The sequence below is a fragment of the Aythya ferina genome (genome assembly GCF_964211825.1).
Source record: "Aythya ferina genome assembly, chromosome: 5".
Taxonomy (NCBI): Eukaryota; Metazoa; Chordata; class Aves; order Anseriformes; family Anatidae; genus Aythya; species Aythya ferina.
In genome coordinates this window covers 32,537,466-32,555,488 of record NC_140301.1, presented here as the reverse complement: position 1 = coordinate 32,555,488, position 18,023 = coordinate 32,537,466, and the positions used below count along the sequence as shown (strand labels likewise).

At 42.5% G+C, this 18,023-nt stretch overlaps 1 protein-coding gene across 1 annotated transcript in view; it reads right to left on the bottom strand.

The window, feature by feature from the left end:
- INO80 (INO80 complex ATPase subunit) overlaps nt 1-17,581 on the bottom strand; it is a 66,026-nt gene extending 48,445 nt beyond the window's left edge. Inside the window, exons 1-9 of the mRNA XM_084520541.1 lie at nt 17,065-17,581; nt 9,403-9,588; nt 8,365-8,531; nt 8,200-8,267; nt 6,558-6,719; nt 4,994-5,114; nt 3,498-3,712; nt 2,434-2,487; nt 723-926 (exon numbers count right to left, since the gene is read on the bottom strand). Of these exons, the coding sequence (XP_084376667.1) occupies nt 723-926; nt 2,434-2,487; nt 3,498-3,712; nt 4,994-5,114; nt 6,558-6,719; nt 8,200-8,267; nt 8,365-8,531; nt 9,403-9,545 (1,134 nt within the window). The 5' untranslated portion in view covers nt 9,546-9,588; nt 17,065-17,581. The remainder of the gene's footprint in view (nt 1-722; nt 927-2,433; nt 2,488-3,497; nt 3,713-4,993; nt 5,115-6,557; nt 6,720-8,199; nt 8,268-8,364; nt 8,532-9,402; nt 9,589-17,064) is intronic.
- Nucleotides 17,582-18,023: the final 442 nt, after the last annotated feature.

Here is an 18,023-nt window from a genome sequence, read left to right as displayed (position 1 = left end):
CAAAGTATCTACAAATTTTCAAGAACTGAGAGAAGCACTATACATAAAAACATGATCTAATGGCTTAAGCATTAAACTAACCATAAGGTATTTTGAAGATTCAACCTCAGCTCATCACTGCACATGTAAGGTAACAACTGTAACTCCACCAGAGAGCTTTGGCAAGGAAGTTTTTTTTTCTTAAATTATAACCTTACCACTCTTTAAAAGAGTCCATGAATCAGTCACTTGGCCAACCCAATAGTGATCACATAAAAATTCTCAACTCTGTATGCCCCAACAGTTCTGCTAACAATTTCTGCAAGTACCATACAGAAGGCACGTACAAATTATGATGTGTTTACAGTAGGGGGGGAAAAAAAAAAGTGAATAAAAAGATGGTTTGCCTTCTGGATTCATAATGATGAGCAAAACATCACAAAAGGCTGGCACTTAGTAACACTGAGTTATGTATGTGTCAGTGAGACACATGCTGTTTGTCTAATTCCTTCCTCTATTTCACTCATTTATAAAGAATTTAAGTAGTTCAAAGGCTTCTTACCACTTCTGGCTAATGTCAGAAGAATTATGTAAAGAATGTTAAGATAGCAGAATAGATGGAACACCACTGAAACTGAGTAAATATCTGAATTTGGTGGCCCAGATTTAGAAGCTCAAATCATTTAATCACTTCTGTGTCTCCTCAGGAGATTAATTATCAGCAATTTGTGGTTTTGCTGTACCTCTCTCATCTCCTCATCCAGCTTGCGTTGCTCCAGAGCCTCTTTCTCAGCTCTTTTTCGATGTTCTTTTTCTACTTTTTCATACTTTTTCCAGTAGAGAAGCATCTCCTTGGTAAGACGACGTGCCCGTGGCAGAGTTTCCTTACAGTTTTTCTGGGCCTGAAGAGCAGCTCGACGTACCTCCCTCATGCACTGATGGGCAAGCTAGGGAGAAATAAGGTTTGGATACATAAGAAAAATGGGCAGACTTAGAGAAAGACAGCAATACAAAACATCAAATTTAATTACAACTAAGTCTTATCTTTTAAAAGAGAAAAACTACAATACTTTGCTCAGCAGTAATGCTTTTGAAATGGTGTGAGAGAACACGAACTTCCAAAAACCTCCTGAGATGCATACAAACGTGGAGACAGCTGCAGTATGACATGATACTTAAAGGATTTATCTGGTGGATAGGTCCTTGAAAGGAACTCAGGAGACCTGCAACTCTGACTCCTCTATTCCATTTTTCTGTGGTACCCGCTCTTTCTCACTGTTTTAATAAGGCTGCTACAATGGCAATATTGGCAGTACACAATTGCGTTTACACATTAATACATTGAAAAGTGGGGGAGTATCCTACAATTTTCTCACCATCTCATAAAGAAGCATAATACAATGTCATTTTTCATTCTAGTACACATAAATTAATGTCACTGTCATAATGGCCAAAATTGCTGGGTTTGACGTTTGTGACAGTTGTTTCTTTTCACCACTAAAATTTGCACATCAACAATTCCATCACACAGATTTCAAATGATCAAACAAAATGAAACCAAAGCAGAAAAGAGTACAATTTCAAAACCTTTAAGTCTGCTGCATCACTCACTTGTATAATATGCAATTTGTGATACCTACAAACACAATAATCGCAGACTATTTGCTCAGACATCAAAAAGAAATTCAGTCTCTGGTAAGGATGCCCACAGAAGAACCTACCTACAGTGAAGGAGGCCCTGTTTTCTGCATCCCTTGCACAGAAAATGCTCCCTTTCTTAATAATGCATATATGGAATGTAAATTTCCTACATCATCTTACATCTGATGATTCTCAGCCATATACTTGATTACTTTTTCATTAGCCATATAAATCAATCAGGCACTTGAACATAACACTTGAAAAATGCTCAGGAAAGTATTACTAAATGTTCCTACAATAAAGCCTTCTAGGCAGAAACAATGACACTTTTCAGAGAACACTCTGATGAGGAGACAAATTTCTTTGGCAATCATTTAAGCAGATTTTTTTTTTCTATTTTTAAACTTATATAGGAGTTGAGATTATGAACACATTTAATACTTCCAAGAGCCCTTTTGATTTAAACAATGTTTAAAACAACAAATTCTAACTCGTGGATGGGCAGTTCAAAAGCCAATAAAGCATACCAAAGTCTTTAGTTTATTGTATCAAAGATAAGTTAATTACAAATTAATAACCTAAATGTTATGAAAACCAAAAATACTTAAGAAATTTATGTGGCTTGTTTCATCTATTGCTTATTAAACACACCAAAATAACACATCTACAATTGAAAAGCTGTATACAAATTACTTATATACAGTTCTTTCTCCTATACTGTCCTGCCAGTATAGTCAGTGCTGTAAGAAACGAAGAGGTTACAGCTTGCTTATTACATTCAATACAAGAATCACTATAGAGCTGAACACTTACCTTTTTGCTGTTGGTTAGGAAGAGGTTGCGTGCTGAGGCTTTTTGTTTGTATGCCTATAAAAGAACACCAGCCTAAAATTACTTAAAGGGTAATAGCTTAAGAGTATTTTAAAATATCACTATCCATTCTTTAGCTGTTACACCTGTCAACCCTTTATTGTATAACTGCATACATGTTCTGTAACTATTTTTCATTTTGATGGAAACACCTTTCATCCTTCACAGTCAAAGGCACATAAATGTACTCCAACTCCTAAAGGAAGCATGCAAAACACCTCAATTTTCAGGAAGATTTCTTTAATTATTAGTTTTGCAAAATAGGGCGGTCCTACTCCACTGTCATCACTTAAAAGATGTTTCCACTGTTTCCCAAAGATTTTAAGAGTTAATGTAGATCCCATGTTGTTCGCATCACCAAAATCAGTCTTTTGAAAATACAAGGTCTGGCACGCTGCAGCTATCCTCTGCCTGGTGTACAAGTCCATAAAGGATGATACAGCCATCAGTCATACTCAACTTGCTAGAAATTCAAAGTCTGTTAACTGTGTACTCCAAAAAGCAGGCTTTAAGATCCACTGACGACATCTCAACTAGTGATAGAGAACTGAGCTATCACAAATGTGCCTAAAGCTTCTCCTGTAAATGACAAAGTTTTCCCTAGGCTGTTTCTGAAGTAAGTTTCAAAAAATGTGCAAGCTGTAATGATTGAAAGTGCCTCTCCTGAACTTAGCACAAGACAAAGATACTGGTTTGCATTACATAGCTATCCTGCTGATTAGTGGGAGTACTTGCTCAAGTTTGCTGTTCACAGAAAAGGGTTGGATAGCCAAATGAAATTTGGCTAAAGCACTGCATGATCCACTCAGATATCATTGGTGATAAGAAATTAGAACTGCAGTTTGCTTACAGATAACAGCATATCAGCGTGGCCATTGATGACCACCAGAAAATCAGCTCTCACTTTACTCTGATTTTCCAAGTGTTACCTCTCCACTGAATTAATTTCCTATCTCCTTATCCTTTCTCGTTATCATCACTAATGCAGTGCCACTAGCCAAGCTCACCTTTGGCAACTCCTTTTTAACAATGCTAAGCCAAACTTTCCGCCGACGAGCATTAAGTTGTTCAATAGTCAAATGCTTTTTCTTGGACCCAGGTGGTGGTGTATCATGAGAAAACTTGGCAAAAACTTTGGTCTGGTGATGGTGGCGTCGTGGTGACTCCTCTGAAGAGAGATCTTCATCCCGTCTCCTCTTTTTCTTTACTTTTTTCAACTTGCCTGCATTAAAATAATGATCATGAAAATCTTTTTCTTTTTCCTCTTTTTTTGGGACCTTCCACATTTAGTCAGACATTTGTCCTAAATAAGCTATCCTAGCTGATTTTTGCATGGAACCAACAAAAAGCCAAACTTATACCTGCTTGCCAATTCTAGTACCATCCACTTAATTCCTTGTTTTGAAACTAACTCCTATAGCATGTTTCCCTGCATAGAAACATACCCTAGGAGCTGGTATAGTGCTTCTCGTTCTGTGGTAAAAATTTATTTAAGACACTTAAAGGTAACACATCTAAAGGTAACAAAATCAGCATTTGGTAGGTTAAGTTTCAAACCAAACTTGTCATTAGTTGAAAGAGACTGGCACGTTATCTCTTACTGCAGATACAGCTTTCAGAGGGAACTACCAGACAGTATTATCAGATATTAAAAATGCTCTTTCAGAGCATGCAAAACCATGGATAATACAAGATTAGAGAAGAAGAAGAAAAATCAACATTAAAGGAACTTGCAGATAGACAGGAAGGAAGAAGGCGAGTCCAAAATAATCTCCTTAAAACAAACAAACAACAAAAAAAAAAACAGCTCAAACTAAAGTACTTGCACTAGAGAGAATCTACGTTACACTGACAGTTCACAGCCTTTTCTTCCTTCCTCCTTACAGATCAACAGATGCAGCCAGCACAAACAAGAAAGGAAACTGTCCTTCCCACCATACATGCATCTGAGAAACTCCAGCTGAGAGGTTACAGAAGTAGTTCTATTTTAACTCATTTTGGACATCAATTCTGAGTTCCCTCTAATTTCCCCAAACAATCTCACTTCCTATTATTTCCATGTCACTAGAATTACTCATTCATGAATAACTGCATCGGGTACTGCATAGCTTATATTTTTTTCAAGAAATTATCACGTTTTCAAAAAAAATGAACAAATGGACATCGATACATAACAATATTTATGAATTTTGAAACTCTGCCAAGCACCATTGGGAACCATGAAGTATTTATTACATGACAATTTCATTCTAGATCCAGAGGTCCACAAAGAAGATCTAAAACCATGAACTTTCAATTTATACTACTCTTTTTTACCCTAACTCTAGAGGCCAGAAGATAAAGCTCAGTATTTTCTGATGATTTCTCCTTGATACAACTGTCTATTAGCTTTCCATCCAAAACTGAAAGGTTTTGAGCATTTATGTTTATTCAAAACAAATAATACAGGAAAGGAGTTTAAATCACAGCAACCATTTAAAAAACACAAGGTTAGTGACTTTACCTTTTAATTTTTTCTCCTCTTTAAACTTCTTTTTCTTGGGCCCTAGCAGGTGGCGCTGCTGCTCATAGTAAGGGTCATGTGTAGACAGCAATCCTGCACTGTAGTACTGATATTGCTGCAACTGAAGTGGATGTAAATGAGCACACTCATGGAAACCAGATATAGCAGATAACAGAGATAGGAGATAAACAAGTTCACATTTTGATTGTAAATAAGAGATCAGTAAACATGCATCTCCATATTTAGCGTTGTTATCAAGGATTGAGGTGTCCAAAGTGAACCCACTTTGGGTACAGAGGTAGCTCCAATGTTCTACGTAGGCAACCAAACCCACCCAGTTAAATAAGAAGGGAAGAATGGGCAGTGAAGCTTACACTTGCAAAACATACTGCTCTATACAGGTGCTGCCCAGCAAGGCAGCACGTTATGGGCAGCGGCCCAATCAAGGACTTCCTCTTTGTTTTGCTTGCATTCCCAAATCACATACACATCCTACTTGATCATGCCAAAGGATAACAAAGAATGGGTTTAGATAAAAGGCATTTAAAAGATTTCCACAGTATATTCAAAGCAATATTTAACTAAAATATTAAGAATTATATAGAAGTTACATATAAACATGAAAATTATGACCTATCTGAAAACTGGATGTATAAATGTTTGTGTAGTTACATAGTATTTCAAGAGAAGCCAACACAATCTGGGTTTAAAAGTTAATGAGAAAGCAAAGGAAAGAAGTGGACACAAGCAAAGACTTGGGTGGGAAAACTATTTCTCCACTCCTCTGGAGAAATTTCAAAGCAATGACAAATTTTTGTTTCATACACATCTTGTGATAGCAGAGTAGGATGACTTCTTTCATCTGAGACCCACTTTCTGGCATAATTCAAAACAGCAATTATTTTTTTTTGTCAAAGCTCTTACAATTCAAAAAAAATACATTATTAGAATCAAAATAGTCAAAACTTGGCACAACATTGAAAAACACAGAAATGGAGCAGGATGGTATGTTCTTATAGGGAAGAGGAAAAAAAAACATAAGAAGAAAATCTGAAATAGAAAGTAAAGACAAAAAATTAAGTAAAGTAAAACCCAAAAGAATTACACAAAACAGTAAGGAACTCTCTTTCAGGAAGGTAAACATCACGTTATTACTTGCTGCCTCGATGATGATGCAAATATACTGCTTTATGCTTAATTTTAGACTTGAAACCCACGGCATCTCAGTTTTGGTATGTATTATCCAAATCTAGCACTCTACATTTGCTCTAATGAACACAACAGAGTGTTGCAGAAGCTTTATGTACACATGTCCCTATACAATCTATGTAAGTTATCAAGAGGTTCTCAGCATAAGGGATCAACAGCTTTTCAATCTGAACATAATTAATTAAATAACCCTTGTCTGAAACTGATATTAGATTGTTCTAGTTTATCAAACACTAGGGTATTTTCTAGTCCACAAAATGTTACCATTTTTCAGAAAAAGGTAAAAGCAATTAAAATAATGCAACCGAAAGAGAGAATAAAAATCAAGGAAAATACAAAAGTTCTGGATTTTTACCTCTTTGTCTTTGCTATATTTACTTTGATGTAGTTTCTTATATTTGTGTAATCGCAGCATATTGTGAAGCTCCTCCCTTGAAAGAGAAAACTCTTCTTCATCCTCTCCATCCTCATCACTTGGTGAATCTGTGTCACTGGAGTCATCGCTCAGAAGGATACTCTAAAAAGAATAAACGGAGGCTAATTTAACAATCACAAGTCCCTGTACTGAATTGTTTATTTATGCAGAATGCTCTTAAGCCTTTATCTAATAAAGAGCTGGCAGACCTGGCCCAGCCACAATACTCAGCCTTTACAAAGTGTCTTAGATCTGAAATGCCTCCAATGGACAATCATTTTCTGACATACAATACCGTTTAGTAGCTAATCAAATGCAGGTTTTCTGATTTTCAGGGAGGTAGTTTTCTGAAAGTTTAATGAAAATTAAGATATTTCAAAACTCAGTGCAGATGCTCCTGATCGTGGAAGATTCTTTCCAGTAGTGAGAAAAATCAGCATATAAGCAGGGGTATTTTATGCTGCATGGTTATAGGTGCTTTGCTACCGCATTTGTAAAGCCTGTCCTGCTACATGTATTCCTGCTATTCTACCACGTGCACCAGGTTTGGCTCTCAACTGACCTCTAGGCAAGCTGTTTTTGCTAACTAGAGAAGGCTGCAGTACAATGAAAAGGCAAAGATGGCATAATGCCACCTTTCTACTCTCTCTTTCCTTTCTCATCTGGACCTTGTACTGAGTACGTCTTAGGAAACAAACTTTCAGCTCAGTCCCAAATGTCCATTTAATGTACTTCGTAATAGCTCACTGTAACTTGTATAGTGCACTACAATTACTTCATGCTACTGAATGTATATTCTCTGAAATTTAACTTAAATGCTGCTGCTACCAAAACTGAAACGTCTACTGTCCATTTCATTACCTGATGGAAATGAAAGCCTTAAATCTACAGAGACTATAATTCTATTTTGTTCTACTCAAGATCTTAACAGTACTTATTATCAACCATCACATTTTCTTTCCCCATGTTTCTCAGATGAGAAGTCTCTGTAGAATGTCTTCTTTTTTCTTTTTTTTAAACTTTGGTCAGTGTTTTTTTTATGTAGAAAGGAAAAAAAAAAACACATTTGTTTCTTCTTAGCAAGGGACATTAGTCTAACTCCAGTTACTTAAAAAGATAGTGCAGCAAACAGACCAATATAGTACAAGAGTAAAGAATTCCTCTGAAGGCCTCTCTTCAGCAAGATATCAAATATTAATACACTTCTGTATCACCTTAGGCTTATTCTTCAACATGATGTTTTGCATCAATTAAAACTGCGTCTGATCATGATGGCAGCTCTTAAACACATTTGTCTAGCTTTCTAAGCTCTTGATAGCACATGTAAAGTAAAATTAAATGGACTACTGAGATGAGAACAAATAAGCTTACTGTAAACTTACTGTATTTGCCAATTTCATGTGAGGTAATGCTCTGACCTGCACTCAACTTTTTTTCCACTATCTACTTTCTTACATGTTTTGATCTCCATGATCTACACTAAATGACAAGACAGAATCCCTCATTTACCACTGTCAACAAGGGATTAACTGGGACCCTTCTCATATTTCCTATCAGCTGCATTTCTCTGCAATATTCTTACCTTCAGCCACTTTCTGCTTTTCTTCAGCTTAGAAAAGTTATACAAGCTCCCTTTTTCAGACTTTGGTTCTGTTTAGAGAAAAAAAAGATAACAAATTTCCTAAGAAATAATGCTTTTTCCAGCTTAACACAAAGTAAGCAGAGATTCAATTTAGTGGATGACTACCTGGCTGCAATACTCCATTCAGGGAATGTGTGTTCAGCATCCCAGAATTTCCTACTCCAGAAGATTCCCCAAGCAAAGAGTTTGGAGGCTCTTCTTTAACTTGCATCAGGGAATCCCCAGCTTGAGGCAGCAAAGGATTGTCATCCAATCCATCCTCACTTTCATCACTGCAAGAAGAAACATAATACGGTGACAACGAAGGGAAAATGTACAAAATAGGAGGCACATACACAACTTTCCTTGCATGCAGCCATTTGCTTGGAAGCCTGTGAACTGAGTCAGCCTCAGCTTTAAGTCCACACGTTAGAAATAGGACTGTTAATAATCTCCTTCTCAGCAGCAGTTAATGATCAGACCAGTCTGGCTACGCTATCAACCCACACCCCCAGTCTCTAACTAGATTATTTAATTTGAAAAGCATGAACTAACCGAGAAGCTAAGTGTTGAGTCAAACCAAAGCACAACACTGTCATTCTCAGCACTACCTTACATGTGAAAGATATAAGGCATTTTTTTCCCCTCTGTTCCTTGTGTGGATCTTATTACATGCCTGTAATACACCTGTTATCTATTACTCACACACTTTACAGTTCGGTAAGCCTGCAGTTCCAAAACACTGATGAAATTAAATGTAAGTTGTTTTGGGACAGAAGTGTACCTCTGATGACTCACTTCTCAGTGGTACAACCTACTGTCGTATAAATGCTGCATCCGAGAACACAGTCTGCATTTTGCTTAAGGCTACATGCCAGTTCCCTGAAAAATCAACTTAATGCTTGCTCATCCTATTTTTTGCTGGCAAAGAAAGTTTTGGCCACTCAACTACGAAAGAGCTTTAAAACATCTTGCCAAGTTGAACCTGGGCTGACAATATGCTGATTATCAATGTGAAGTAAAAAGTATAGTGCAAAATCTTTACAGGGAATGAGTTTATAATGAGCAAATCACTAATAAAACTCCTACTGCAGTGTTGCCTGGGAACAATATTATGAAAATGCTTGTCTGTCCTTGGTAATCCTAATGAGAAGGTTTTGGTACCTGGATATACTCCTGTTAAAGATGGCAGACGTCTGTCGTAAAAACTGATCCAATTGCAGAGCTTTCTCCAGATATTGCAGATAGAGGGGTTTTGCCAGCTCTGAGCAGCTGCCATCCTCCCTGGCACCCAGCTCCGAGGCCATAGAACAAACTTCTCCTCATGCACAGATGCCTCGGAACACACAGCTGTCAAGAGGGAACAACAATCATCATCATCACCACCACCTCCAACAAGGAAGAACTAGGTGAGTAGGCAAACACATGCTACACCAAATGCCAATACTTAACACGTACCCAAAGAAGTGTGGGGCAAAAGGCTGAGGTTGCGGTTAATAGGTATGTTCACCAAACAAGCAGAAATTCAGACTAAACTCTCCACCACAAAATTATGAGTTTATGGATGCTATTCGATAAGAATGAGCACCGCACTGACCTAGCATGATAATTCAGATGCCTTAGCAAATGAGGACATAGAAATGGAAGGTAAAATGAATCCAGTTCTTGAACACCTAAAGCAAACTTTCTTCACTGTTAAATATATTTAACTCCTACAAAAAGGCAGCCGTGTATCATGAAAGTCAAATGAGTGCAATTAAATTATTTAGTTGAATTATATATGTATATAAAGCTGTTTTCCTCCAGAAAGAAAATACTAAAAATACTTTTCTTATGTGTTGTTTTTTTTTAAAAATCGTTCAGTTCACAGCTGCAGTCTACAGAATACTTGTAAGACCTTTCCCTTACTTAGAGGCAACACTAGCCTTACAGCCCTCAGAATACAACTGCTACCTGTTGCGCAAGCTACAATGCTTGACCAGAAAACCTGCCCCTCTGAACTGTTATCTTCATTAAAGAAAAAGGAATACATAGTTAGCAATGTATTACAAACCTTTTCCATTTACAAATTTAGACTCTACTCCAGCTTTTTTGTTTTTTCAACTAATAAAAATAGCCTTCCTGACTTTTTTTCATTTGTTCCCAGGACTTTGGATTCTCAGATTCCCCCACCCCCCCCCAAAAAAAAATACCCCACAGTATTTGCATTGTATGTACTTTAAAACCAAAGCTATCGTTTTATTGTTCTGTCAACTGCGGTTTTACTTTTGTTTATTGCACAAGATGTCATATCAATCGTTACAGTAATATTCCATCAACTGGAATTGTAGTTTTCTTTGATTAGGAAATATGTCCTGAGTGATACAGTAACAGCAAGATAATTTTAACTGATCTCCAAACTCAGAGTTGTAACTGCAAATGAAAATGCTGTCAATGCCATAAATATGGTATTTACTAACAAATAAGTGCCTTTAACCAAAGCTTCTGCACATGCTGGATGACAAAAATATAAATAGCTTTTGAAAGACTTGGATTAAATGTTCTTCTAAGATTCTTCTGGTTTATATTAGTTCTTAAAGATGCTACAAATCTGAAGTAAACTTCACATTATTTTACTGCACGGGATTTCGTATCTGTTCAATTATTGAACTGTTACTGGCTGAATTTTTTTAAGCTTATCCAAGTGAAAACATGAATTGAGCATCTGCTCTCCAAATTGTTCTCTCCATGTACACAGTCCAAAAATCAGCATCTAAAATTTTCCAAGTCCGTTAACCCCCCCAAAAACAATATACAAAGCAGACTCAAAACTTCCAATATTACAAAAGAACTGCAATTACCACCTTGAGACTATCAGCAGTGGTTGAACAAGAGCAAATCTTATTATTTCTTAATAAACACCCAGCCATGATTTAATGTCTTTACTCACACAGAATAAACAGCAGCATGCCAGGAGCTGTTAGACAGGATAACAGCCCTCAGTTAAAAATGACTTCTAGACTCAGGCTATCTAGGTTCAATTTTCTATATGCTAGATCTTCTTACACCTGACAGAAATAGAATAGATGACCTCTGTCACGAAATATGTTTCAAGCAGAGGTTAACAGAAGGAAGAAAGGACCCAAAAGCCTTCCATAAAAAAAAAAAGATTAAGATTTGTGTTTTCCAAGAAACTATCACCTATGTGTGTCACATTTTTTAACAACTGTCTGAAAATAAAACCAACCCAACCACCCACAAACAAGCACTACCTTACATCAAAGACTGTCTTCTAAGAGACAGGGTATAGTCATGAAGAAAATAAAGAGGTTAGAAAATGAGAGGAAACGTGAAATTTGTGCTTCTGGTGGAAGAAATCATTGTGGGAGGGGACAGAAAAGGATGTCAAAAAGGAAGACTTTTCTTTCCCATTAGTAACACTGCTTTGTATCATATGAGCAGCTCAACAAAAAATTATATATAGTAAGGAGCAAGACTCAACACCTAGTATCATACCAGAAAAAAACACGGTGATCCCTTTACAGATATGTTTTGAAAAGGAGCAATAAAACAAGAACTAGCATGAGTTATGTTAATGCTGTATTATCCCAGTTTCCCAACCAAAACACCACGCACAACCACTGTTTAATGGTTTTGCTCAGAAGCACAGAGCATCCGGCACCTCTCGGCTCTTTGCAGAAGAGCCCTTTCCCCAAATTCAGCATCTGGTAGCACTGCAGGAAAGCAACCTGCCTCCTCTGCCTAGAAGAGGGCAATAAGCACCCATGACTTCAAATGGATTCATCACTTCTGAGGACAACGACAGACTGAACACGCTTTTTTTCACCCCAATGAGACTTAACCTAAAAAAACTGTAAGAGCTTAACAGCAAAATGAAGGGAAAATAATGGGAGAGATTTGAGGTGAAACCCTTAACTGCCAGACAGCAGGCGGGTTGGAAGCATGGCAAACGCAAACATTTACCTGATCTAAAAGGAGCAGCTGGATGCTCCTCCAGCTTCCCGGGAACCCCTGGCCCAGAGCTGCCACCAGGCCGCATCCCCAACCCGCCACAGGGCTCGTGGGGCTCCGGAGATGGCCCAGCCGAACACAGCTTCCTTATCTGCATGGCACTAAGGGCCCCAAAAAAGGGGGATGCCATCAAATGTGTTCACTAACCAGAAAATTCTGAGATTTCCTCAGGAGTGGCTCGCTCCTACTGTATGGGCTTCGTAGGCAAACGTGAAAGCGAGTGGTAACATCCCGTCTGTAGCGACCGCAGTCATTCCTTCCCTATCCTAACAAGCTAAACTCCCCCGTTGTGTGCTAGAGACATGCCAAGTACCTGTCTTGTCTGCACTTTTTCCAGATACCTGTGTTCTGAAACGTTATTTCCCAGTCCTGGAAGCCTTACGTTTCCATTCTCCAAGTCCTCCTCGTGCTGACAGTGTAAAATGGCTCTTCGTTTCACCCCAGATGACAAGCTTTTGCTTGTCTTCCTATTTTCCTTGTCCCGAGAGGCTCCTGTACACACAAAGTTAATTACTCTTGTCTTCAGAACAGTTACTGGTTGGTATCCCGCCTACTGAATAATCAAATAATCACAGGCAAGCCTAACAATATTCTTAAATATATTAAAAATGCCCAAAACAAGTTCAGTGTTATAGAGGCATCTTAAATACAGGATGGTTCGGGCTTTCATTTATTTATACACTAACAGCCACTCAGGGCTTCTCTGCTGATCAAAGTAATAACCTGGGAAGCTAACAGATCCATCTTTATTCTCTGTTCTTTTTGTTCCCATTCTAGGTTTTAAGAAACAAAGATTTCCAAAGGCAAAACCTGCTTGTATACTGATGCAAGAGAAGGGGGGAACAGCCAAAAGGGATGCACCCAACAGCCCTACTCACTGCAGCAGGGAACAGCGGTCAGGAAACTGCACCGACACTGTTTCAGTGGATTTGTATGGTGAGGACATGCTTTCCTTGTCATCTTGGAAACAAAGCTACCCTTCTGCTTCCTCAGTTTAAGGAAATTTTTCATTACTGGTGGCAACATTTAGGTAAATACTGTGTTACAGGTGGTAAAATGACTGGATGCTGCAGGGCAATCCTTCTGCCATCACACCTTTCTTACCCATGTACTCCCATTTGATAAGAAGTTTCTGTATCAAATTCAGTAGTTATTTGCTTTCTCTCTTCTCCCTTCATCTCCCCCTGAGCAGTAACAGCCTAGAAAATGCGCACTTGGAACCGAATAGCTGCTGCGCTGGCTGGCTCGCACTTTGAATCCTTCAGTGTTCTTACCTAATCAGAAGTTCACACTGAAACTATTTAATTGCATCACGTGGCCCTTTGAATTATTAAAGGCACAAGTCAAACGCCACCACAAGGTTCTGAGTTCAGCTACCAAATCCATAAAAATAACCTTCAAAATGATATGTTTTTTTAAAGAGCTAAGTTCACTTTTAAGACACCCTCCTCGTCCTTCTTTAAATCACATTGCTCAATTCCATGTTAATGCAGGTGTGGGGTTTATTCATTTACTTTGCTTTTCAGGTCTGTCCATCACAATGTCTAGTCAGTAAGCAAACACCCAGCACTGGAGAAGAACCCTTCAAGGACACCATCAGAGAGCAGAATTACACAAGGTTTCTAATTTTTATACCCATCAACGTGCACAAACGAAGGAGCAAAACCACTGTTTTCATGAAGCAGCCTAGCTTTGAAGGTAGACTCTCCCAGTTTAAATAAATAACTACTGGCCATTTCTGAGTGAAGCCCAGCAGATTTTTGCTACCAGTATCAGTTTAAAGCCCCGGCAGGGGCACGCTGCAGGTCAGAAGTCCTGCCTGCCCAGCAGCTGGGAAGGATTTTTGCTTTGGATGGGTTCTCCAGAGTCGCCTTCTCCTCAGTCACTGGCATCTCTACATCTCAGGTAAGGCCCAGATTACTTTTTTTTTTTTTTTTTTTTTTTTTATGCCTAATGCCAGCATCAAACATTATAGCAAATACTGACAGTAATTGCACTCCTGAGGGCACATGCACAAACACAAGCTACCGTGCAGGTACAAGGCAGAGCACAGCAGCTAATCCACAGTGCCTGTTCTTAGCCTCTGACTAAGTCTAAGATGCAAGGCAAATCAGCAAGGTAAAACTAATCCAAAGAGTCTCAGTTGTCACACACTACACATATGTGTATGAACTGTTACCAGCTGGCAGGAGAGCACACTTACATACTCAAATATTTCAGCCCACAAAAGCAGTTTCTCACCTCTCCTCCCTCTAACTAGTGCAAGCACACGGGCAACACGATTAAACGGACAAAAAGCTGAAATCCCAGCTTACCCAAGGAAATTATGTCTCTCTCAAATCCCTTTTTACATCATTCAAAGTTTTATCCATAGACCAGGATGAAGAAGTAAAGCCAAGGGAGCAAGAAAATAACCTTCTATGCTTTTTTTTTGTTCTCTCACAACTTTAGCAATCCTCTATTTTTTCTTGTGTGGTCTTCTCATGTTTTGCATTTTGGCACCAACTCACCAAGACTTTCCAAACTGAAACGAACATCTAAAATCCTGTTTTTTTTTTTTCCTTGAAGAAATTTACGAATCAATCAGGCAAACTCTCATCAAAATAGCAGAATACTGTAAGGACATCTTAGTAACATCTCCAAAACAACTCCTGACAAACATGTAAATCTACACAAATAAATCAAGATTTACATGGAAAATGTACATGAGTACAGTACTATCAGTTTGGTATATTTTTGTCAATTTCCTTACATGCATGTAATCTCTAATACAGGCAATTGCGGTGGCATAAAACAGCCTGAAAAGGTATTTTGCTTGGAAGAGAATTAAAACATTGAGAGGGAAAAGATGAGCATTTTATTTGCTTTGATAAGCGTATAGTTACACTGACAACTGTTCTCTGTGGTACACTATATGCCAGATCTTAAAGTAAAACATAATCCCTGTCTAGTCTTTTTATGGCAGTAAGTTTCTTAAGTATAACTTTGATACACAAGAGATCATTGCTTTTCAAAAACCAGAGAAGGATATTTATATGAATTTAAAGTCCTCGGTCTCCACTAAATTCAAGCTGAATGAATAAACAACAAGCACATGCAACTGAAGACACGTTTGCACCTTTTTGGTTTGAAATGGATAAGAAGTCATTTTTAATTGCTTTTCTGAGTAATTAAATTAGTTAAACCTAGATACTGTTCTATTTATGGTACTTTGCTGATTTGCTTTTGTGGCAAGGTTTTATATTGCTTTCCAAGGAATGAGACAGCACTTCATTGATCTCCGCTCCACTTTTTAATTGCTTTTAAACACAGAGAAGAGCCACTGGGATACAAGCCCTGCATTTTCTAATTGCAGAAATAATGGTCACAGACTATTAAAAAAGAAAAAAATGCTGTACAGCTCTGCAAAAACCTTACTGGAAGCGCACACGTAAGCAAACCACAGAACACCTTGAGCGATACCAAGCGCAGAAGCTGGCATGTCACGGCTCTGCTTCCACGTTTAAACTAGCAGGAAACCAACCAGAAGAAAGCAAGACATCAAACTATGTCATAGTAGTCACTCAGGGAGATTACGTCTTGCCCCAGGAGGGCAGCCTCCAGCGCTTAGAGACCTCTGATGGCGCTTCCAGACCCTGCACTATGCAAGCACACGCCTGTTACCCTCGTACTCTGACATTGCTTCACCCCTGGCTGTGTACACAGAGCAGGAGCTGCAGACGGACGGTTTGGTTTTTGCTCCCTCCGTCCCAGCCCACGGAAGGGGAACTATGCCCAAGCAAGCTCTGAGAGGACCATTTTCTTCCTGCCATCTAAAATAACCCCTAGCATGTAATTTAGCTCGTCAGGCAGCGTGCTTGCCGCAGAATTTACAGCTTGTTACGCTATCCCCAAGCGGAGCACAACTTGCTCGTTCAGACAGCCAAGAAACGCGAGGCAGGGTTTGAAGCAACTTTAATCAAGTACGAGCCAGAGATGCCCAGAAGGAAAGGCTCCTAACCCCTGGGGAAGGGCTGGGGGTGCAGGCAGGCCTCCTGGGGCTCCCTTGGCAATGGGGGGCAGCAGTGGCAGTCGGGGGGGGGATCAGGCGCTACGCTGCCGTGTAGGCGTGAGAGCGGTGACAGTGCAAAGGCGATTATTTTATTTTATCACGTTTTGGGGAGCTGCGAGCGTTATGAGGTGCGCCGCACAGCTCCACGCGACAGATTCATCTGAGAATAAAGTAAAGCTGTAGAAACGGACGTTAATATCACTATCAAAACGGGCTTGAGTTTAATTATTTCGCGAGCACGTGGCCGGGGTGCCTGAAGGGGCCAACGGGCCGGGGCCGGGAGGGGCCGGGCGGGCAGGGGCCGTGCAGCGCCCCCGGGCCCACCACCCGCAGCGCCTCCCTGCCCCCGGTGCCCGCACCCGCCGCCTCCTTCCTCCTCCTCCTCCTCCTCCCCCCCCGCTCCCGATCCGTGCCCGCGGGCACCGCCCGCTCCCCCCCCCCACTCCCCCTCCTCCCCCCCCCCCGCTTCGCGCACGCGCCGCCGCCCCCCGCGCGCACGTGCGGCCGCAGGTGCCGGCGGCGCCCCACCCCCACCCCCACCCGCCCCAACCCCCCCCCGCGGCCCCGGTGCGGGGTTGGGGGGGGTACCGGGGAGCCCCCCCCCGGCCCTGCGGGGCCCGGCGCCTTTAAGAAGAGGCCCGGCCGCCGCCGCCGATGATGGGGGGGTGGGGGGGGGCCTGGGCCTGTCCCCGCCGCTCGGCCCCGGCCCGGCCGCGCTGCCCCCGGTGCGGGCGGCGCGGAGGCGGCGGCGCCGCGCGGCTCACCTGGGCGGCGGCGGCGGCGGTGGCGGCGGGGGGGAGCCGGCTCCGGCTGCGGGGCGGCGGCGGCGGCGGCGGGAGGGCCGGGGGCGTCTCGGGGTCCGTGCGCGCCGCTGGGCTCCGCTCCGCCCGGCCTCTGGCCCCGCGCTGCCGGGGCTGGCGCCGCCCGTGTCGTGGCGCGGGGCGCTGCCGGCTGCCGCCTCGCCAAGATGGCGCCCGCGCGGCTGCTGCTGCTGCTGAGGAGGAGGCGGCGGCTGCGGGCGCGGGGACGGCGGCGGCGGCCACTTTGGCTCACTGCGAGGAGAGGAGCAGGGACACGGGGAGCCATGGCGGGGGGGAGGAGAGGCGCCATGCCCAGGCCTGAACAATCGAGCCCCGCGCCGCCCCCCGCCGCCCCCGGCCCGCCGCCCGGCCCCGCCGCCCCGCCCGCGCCGCCGCCGCCTCCCCGCCGCCCCCGCCGCCCCCTCGGCGGGCCCCGGCCCCGCGGCCGGCCGGCGGGGGGCCCGCGCGCATCGATGCGCTCCGCCGCGCGATTGGTCGCGCCTGGCGCTGACGGAAATTGCCGAAGGGACTCGGCCGAAGCGGCCGGCTGAGCCGGCGGGTCTCGCGGGAGGCGGGGGAGCTCTCGCGATGCCTGCGGGACGCGGTTGGGAGGGGGGGGGCGCCGGAAGCGCAGGGCCGCGCTCGCCCTTGAGCCGCCGGAAGGGCGGGGGGGAGCGGGAGGGGAGGGGGGCGCTGCCGGCGGGCGGCACCGGGGAGGCCCCGCGGGGACCCCCCCAGCCCCGCGCGGCTCCTTGAGGAGGCCAAGAGCAAGAGCGCGGCTCGGGCTCCCTCCCCCCTGGGAGGCCGCCCGTGGAGCTCAGGCTGGGTCCTGCACCCAGGCCGGCCCCGCCTGGGCCTCCTCGAAGCCCTGCACCCAGCGGCCCTCCCCGCCCCTATCGGACTCGCTGCCGTGGGCCCTGTTC